Consider the following 7,127-nt stretch of genomic DNA (forward strand, 5'->3'; position numbering starts at 1 on the left):
CGGCTGTTAATAGAACGGTAAGACAATACCTATCTATTTAGGTAGCCAAGCCATCTGGTCGCAATGTAGGGCTATCAGCATGGTGTTGATAGCTGGGAGAAGGGGTGCAAGTCTCTTGGCGTCTCCGGAAGGCGCTGGCAGACCGGCGGCACGCCGGAGGCCGCTCCAGCAGAGTTTCTGGCATTAGTGAAGACACAGAGAAGTCAGGAGTAATGCCAGGATGGCGGCCGCCGGCACAGCGCCGGCACGCCGGCAGGAGGCGACGGGGCTTGATGACAGGGTCATAGGATAGGGAAAGTGGCTATAGCAAATCCGGACCGCCGGCAATGGATGCCGGCACGCCGGGGGCCGGCCCGATGGACGGACGACTGAAGCTAGGAGGTATGAGGGTAGGCCATCGGCTGTACACCGACGGGAGGCGGCAGCCCTCCGGCACACGGAGGACTGTCGGCCAGGGGGGAACAAGGAATGTGTCACCAAAGGGGAGGGCGGTATCGCCGGCATTAGAGGCGGCAAGGGACCAGTACCAGGACAGTGAAAAGAGACAGAAGGAGGGATGGAGGGGTAAGGACACGAACCCCATAGCATCCCACCTGAATGGGTGTACCCATGATAGAGGCTAGCCCTATCACCCAATGGCAGGGGGCCGGCAAGCGGCCGGGAGCCAGAGTAGCCCAAGGGAGGGCTAGGGAACACCCAAGAGGGGGGATAACCCCTGCGGACACAACGCATCCAGTGGCTAACCCCATAGGACACTATGAAGGGTATATGTACCAGAGCGGACTGCACACAGGGACTCAAGATAGCCCTGTCACTCCACCCTAAGGAGGAGTTGTAGGACAGGGGACAGATGGGTATAGGCTAACCTAAGTATAGGCTAGGCCATACAAGGGATAGGTGGGGAGGGGAGAAGAAGCAGGATCTTCCATAGGGGAGGCTCTGTACCAAAGCGGCCACCAAGGAAGGGAGGACGCTCCCTAGCCTAAGGTAGGCAGCCTGGCTGAGAACAGTGCATGGGTACCGTTTCAAGAAAGGCACAGAACTAGCTCCCCCCGAGGCCTAACCTAGAGCAGGGATGTTACACCCTAAGCTAGGAAGGTTGGAAGACGTATCGCAATTGCAAGGAAGGTCAGGTAACCTAACCTCAGCAATTGAGGAAGGGCAGGCCGTTCCTCATTCTCGGACGCTACCCTAAGGGGGGAACATTCCCTTAGGGAGGACAGAGAAGCGATAGGGACTCTGGTATGAACTTGATCCCCTTACGTGGTAGGGGGAGCAAGGCTACACAGAGGGAATGCCCAAAGGCAGGGGGTGAAGGGAGCATATAGGGGTCCTACATTTAGGTTAGGTTAGAAAGGCACACTATCAAACCTATCCCCTATATGGTCCCTGAAGGCGAAAACACTTGCATCACAGTAAACAGTATCATAAAATAATGCCACTATCTTCATAACTTAACCTAGGATCACTGTAATATATCATGCATGAACACTGGTGATAGGTGCTCTGGCCTAGGGGCTAAGCTAGCGATCTAGTATGGGGTCAGGCGATGACCGATAAAAAAGCGTCAAAACACGATATATGAAGTTCCTAGCTATGAAGACTAAATAACTAATACAATAGTATCAATTAGTTAATAAGGCTGGAATAACCTGTTCAGGCTAGCTAAATAACGCATGCAGGGTAACAGCGACGCCATAAAATGGCGTGTCCGGTAGTAGCACAGCTTTGCCAGAAAACATAAAATATCTCGAAAAGTAAAAGTTACTTTATGGTCAGAGCTTATTTAAATAATACTGGAACCTGGTACTCAACTTTCCAGAGGAAGGCGAGGCCAAAGGTAGCGACATAACGAAGATGCAAGCCGATGAAAATAGCACAAGGGAAAATCCGTCTTAGCAAGGCAAGCTACTAGAAGAAGGATGAGGACGGACGTGACGTCATTTAGCAATGGCGCCCGTTTGTTTACGTTTCGAGTACCAAAAGTAGCCACGGACGAGTATAGCTGTGGAACGGCTCCCCAGCTATTCTCCGCCCCTCCACATCGAAGTGTTAACTCTATGTGGGGTGCAGATAGCTATGTGGCGCGTTAATACATGCGTCCCCTGTTGATATACGATGTCTTAAAGGGAAACCTTTAGGATACTCACTCCAGAAGTTAGAATTCTGTGATAACCTGTGGTTAAATTCTCTGGGAATATCTTAGTAGTTATATACCCAAGGAAGCTACCAATAAGGAACCTTCCATCAGGACGCCATGGCTTGAGCCCAAAAAGACGAAAGTATTAATTACAGTAAAATCTTTTCACTTTTCCTTTTATGGCTATGTTTTATATATATGTACAGTGTATATATATATATATATATATATATATATATATATATATATATATATATATATATATATATATATATATATATATTTATTTATTTATATTTATACACAGTATATTATATATATATATATATATATATATATATATATATATATATATATATATATTATATATATATATATATATATATATATATATATATATATATATATATATATATATATATATATATATATATATACACAGTAGGGTGATGTGTTCACGACCCAGACAGTAAAATGAATAATATTCATAAAAAAAAAGTTATTGAGCTACAGGAGAGATTTTGTGCTTAAAAGAAAGTTTAACTAATGCCCCATCTTATGCTATGAGTTTCATATCTGTAGATATTATATTTTGGGTTTTACAGCCGTTTTTAAAATCCAAAATTCTCTGTCCGGGTCGAGACCGCGTGGTTACGACCCGGACGGATGTTTTGGTCCACCAAAAACACACTTAAACCAATGTTTTATATTTTTTCTTAGTAAAAACATCCAGAACATGACACTGAAAGGTGGAATAAAACAATTGGTAGCAAAATCTCAATGTAATACAAAAATATATATATTAAACAAAAATGGGAAACTGAATGACTTAAAACTAATGCATGTTAAAGTGAATGACTTAAAACTAATGCATGTTAAAGTGAATGACTTAAAACTAATGAATCTTAAAGTGAATGACTTAAAACTAATGCATTTTAAAGTGAATGACTTAAAACTAATGCATGTTAAAGTCCCTCAAGGGAGGGAGGACCTTGATGAGGTTTGCTTGTCGTTGGGTGGTCCCCGTGCTGACTGTGAGGACCCCCAACACCGCGCTGCGGTCGACACTGTCGACATCCCCGATGGCTGGGAAGTGGAAGGTGTCCTTCAGCAAGGGCGACCTTATCCTGAGGAAGTCCAACTGCAGCTGCTGCCCGTCTTCCTCCAGGGAAATGACCTTGCCCACAAAGTGGACAAGCTCCTCAGACCTCTTCCCCTGGAAGAGAAGCTGGACCAGGACAAAGTCACCCACCTGGGGGAAAAAATGAAAAAAAAAGAATGAATAGCCTAGCCTATGGAATGAATGAATAAGGAATTTGGCTTTAAAACCAAGCCATTCAGCTCGGCTACTATATTTGACAATTAAATAGAAATTTTCTTCTAGACTTAGGCTAGGCTACTTATGCAATAGATGAACATAATCTAGGCTAGGATAGCCTAGGCTACAGATTTTGAAATATGAAAAAAAAGAATGAATAGCCTAGCCTATGGAATGAATGAATAAGGAATTTGGCTTTAAAACCAAGCCATTCAGCTCGGATACTAAATTTGACAATTAAATAGAAATTTTCTTCTAGACTTAGCCTACTTATGCAATAGATGAACATAATCTAGCCTAGGCTAGGCTACAGATTTTGAAATATTAAAAAAAAGTCCCTCACCTCTGGCTCCTTCTGGACGAATGGATAGGAGGCAGCATCAAACTCGAGCTCTTCTGCAATCTCATCTGAATATTCAGATGAGTCGTCACAGAGTGCAGGATTGTCGATAGCCTCCTCATCACTGCTGCTCGCCTCAACTGGCTCAGACCTCCTCCTCTTAGCCGCCTGTCGTGCCTCCTGCCCTCTCTTCTTCTCCTGCAACCTCCGCTTCTTCTCCTCTCTGGCTGCTTTCTTCTCCTCCTTGTCCCGCAGCTGGCTAAGAGCCTCCTCATCCTCAGTCAGGATGCAGGCGCGGATCTTCTTGCGCCCTCTAGCAGCAGGGCGGGGACGAGCCTTCGGGTAGGGCTGCACAGCTTCGGGAGTGACGTCGGGAATTGGAGGAGATGAAGGTGTTGGAGTTGGAGTCTGCCGAGGTTGGAGTGCTGCTTCAGGAGTGTTAGCCCTAGACGCTGAAGCAGAGAAGGCTGGTGACATCCTACCTATTCCAGATGGTCCAGGCTGAGGTTGGTCAGGCTCCGATGGAACTGGTGTCAAGGGTGCGGCAACAGTTTGTGGCAAATCATCATCATCATCAGGAGGGGCCTGCTCTGTGACTTCTGCCCCAGCAAACGCATCATCTGGAAAGATGTTGCGGTTGACGGGAAAGATGCCAGTAGCGCGAAACCCATTGGTGATGTTGGTGACCTTACAAACCTTGTCCCAGGCCTTGCACGCCATCTCTGGCAACATATGTTCCGTGATGGGCACGTGAGGGTTTGAAAGTTTAAAATCGTCCTGAATGGATCGCAGGACAGACTTGAAGGGGCCAAAGACACTTACATCTAATGGCTGGAGTTTGGCTGTAGTATGAGGTGGCAGCGTGACAATTACGATGCCATGCTGTATCGCATACTCAACCACATGAATGCTCATGTGACACTCGGCATTGTCCATTATCAGCAGTATCTTATTCTCCACTGAAGAATAAGACACCTTATGGAGATGCTCGAGTGTCTGCACGAAACGCTCATGGTCCATCCAACCGTTAGCCTGCAAGAGCACTGTGGTTCCAGGAGTAGTCCCTCTCTGAAAATCAGCATTCATCTTCTTTCGTGCGATGATAAACACTGGAGGGAAACCATGCCCTGCAGCATTAACAATCCCCACGAAAGTCATATGATTGCCTCTTTCCCGAGCAACCTGCGAAGCAACAGGACGACCTCTCTCGCAAACAACCTTACATGGCTTCATCACAGTGGACAAGCCACTCTCATCCAAGTTGAAGATCCTGGCTGGCATGAAACTGTGTCGCTCGACAGCTTCCACGTAAGCCTTGAAGAAGACTTCAACGTTTACGCGGTTGAAAGCCATCGCGCGCGAAAGTGACATGCCCTCCGGAGCCTTCAATGCAAGCCTTGGATGACGGAACATATACCCGTAATACCAGTCACGGGTGGCCATACCTTCCCTCTTCCAGGCATCAGGAATAGACGGGCTGCCAACAGCCTCTGCATACTTCAGGATCATCCTCCTGAAAGCTCTCGTTGGCAGGCCGTAGAACATCCGCGCGATCTTGATAGAGTATTCCTCGATCAAGCGTTCCTGCGCATCGGTGAAAACCTTTTTGACGTTCTGATGCTTAGGCACAAACGTCCTCCCATCACTCTCCTTGATGGAGCGAGTGAAAGCATCCTGAAAAAAATAAAACAGGTAAAGTGGGGAGCATAGGCCCGATAGGGTAGGCTAGCCTAAATGAAAAGTAGCCTAAAGTTCTTAGCCTACACATAGAATTTAAGAGGGCTTAGATTTATTCAAGCTTACCCCAAGAGTCGAAACTTTAACTCCAAAAAGGTTGCACGCAGTGCGGATGCTACAACCAGTCTCTAGGCGGTGGTAAAATGCCTTCTCTAAGTTGGTCCTATCCGTGGTTAGGATGTTCCTTGGCTGGTAGTTGCGAGGCATGGCTGGGAGTCACGAAGGATCTGAAAGAGATAAATGGCATTAGAGACATAGGCTAGGCTAATGAATATTGTCTATAAGTTCATAATGAAAAAATATTTTGACCTTTTCAAAAACCCATAATTTGTTAGTTTAGACAATCAATAACTTTATACGAGGTAATAAAGAGTATTGATATTTGTTCCATGTTAAAATTCTATTGCCTGACCAATTAATAAATTTTAGAAAAATAAAAATTCTCCGTGTTCTCAACCCTGACAAACCTGTCCGAGTCGAGAACACGGACCTTGCATTTTTTAATAATTTTTAAAAATTAAAAAATTGGCCTAGGTTAAATATTTCAATTTGGAAGACTAAACACTATTGGGGGGCACATATTAATTCTAAAAAAAATTAATTTGCACAAAAAAAAATAGCTCAAAACTGACTCTATGTTTGACTTTGGCAATCACCCATATTTAATTATTTTAAACCATCAATAATTTTATAAGAGTTAATATATAGTATTAATATTGGTTTTAGGTTAAAATGAGAGTGATTGACAGAGTCATTTAAAAAAAAAAATTATTGCTTTTTATACCTCCGTGTTCTCGACCCGGACAAACCTGTCCGAGTCGAGAACACGGACCTTGCTTTTTAAAAAAAATATTAAAAATTAAAAAATTGGCCTAGGTTAAATATTTCAATTTGGAAGACTAAACACTATTGGGGGGCACATATTAATTCTAAAAAAAATTAATTTGCACAAAAAAAATAGCTCAAAACTGACTATGTTTGACTTTGGCAATCACCCATATTTAATTATTTTAAACCATCAATAATTTTATAAGAGTTAATATATAGTATTAATATTGGTGTTAGGTTAAAATGAGAGTGATTGACAGAGTCATTTAAAAAAAGAATATTGCTTCTTATACCTCCGTGTTCTCGACTCGGACAGCACGTGCACATTGTTCGAGTCGAGACCACGCACATAATTTTTTTAAAAATTCGTAAAAAATATAAACAATTGGCCTAGGTTAAATATTTCAATTTTGAAAAGTAAACACTAATGGGGGCACATATTAATGCTAAAAATAATTCACTTCCATCAATAAAACACTTCGAAAAATCACTCGATATTTAGCCGTGGCAAACACCCATTTCCAGCCTTTTCCATGGCTTTATCTCACATATGGTACATTATAGTTGTAAGAACTATGCAATCATTCACTTTTTAAGTGGTTTTTCCAGTACACTTAATTTGCATGAACCATCAAAAATTGTCCGAGTCGAGAACACACCATAAAATTATTTAGCGGGCACCCCAAACCACTCCATTGTTGTTTAGGCACTCCGTATTATCACAGATTTTATGCCAATATGGCTATATTACATAACAAAACTTA

At 43.4% G+C, this 7,127-nt stretch overlaps 1 protein-coding gene across 1 annotated transcript; it reads right to left on the minus strand.

Annotated features, from left to right (window-relative positions):
* Positions 1-2,836: 2,836 nt before the first annotated feature.
* Positions 2,837-4,475, minus strand: LOC137644154 (putative uncharacterized protein DDB_G0290521). The gene is made up of 2 exons (XM_068377140.1): positions 3,802-4,475; positions 2,837-3,392 (listed from the first exon to the last, which is right to left on the minus strand). Exons 1-2 carry the CDS (start codon positions 4,273-4,275, stop codon positions 3,096-3,098), a joined length of 771 nt encoding a protein of 256 aa, XP_068233241.1. The 5' UTR covers positions 4,276-4,475; the 3' UTR covers positions 2,837-3,095.
* Between the last annotated feature and the right edge of the window lie 2,652 nt (positions 4,476-7,127).

The sequence above is a fragment of the Palaemon carinicauda genome, chromosome 1 (assembly GCF_036898095.1).
Source record: "Palaemon carinicauda isolate YSFRI2023 chromosome 1, ASM3689809v2, whole genome shotgun sequence".
Taxonomy (NCBI): domain Eukaryota; kingdom Metazoa; phylum Arthropoda; class Malacostraca; order Decapoda; family Palaemonidae; genus Palaemon; species Palaemon carinicauda.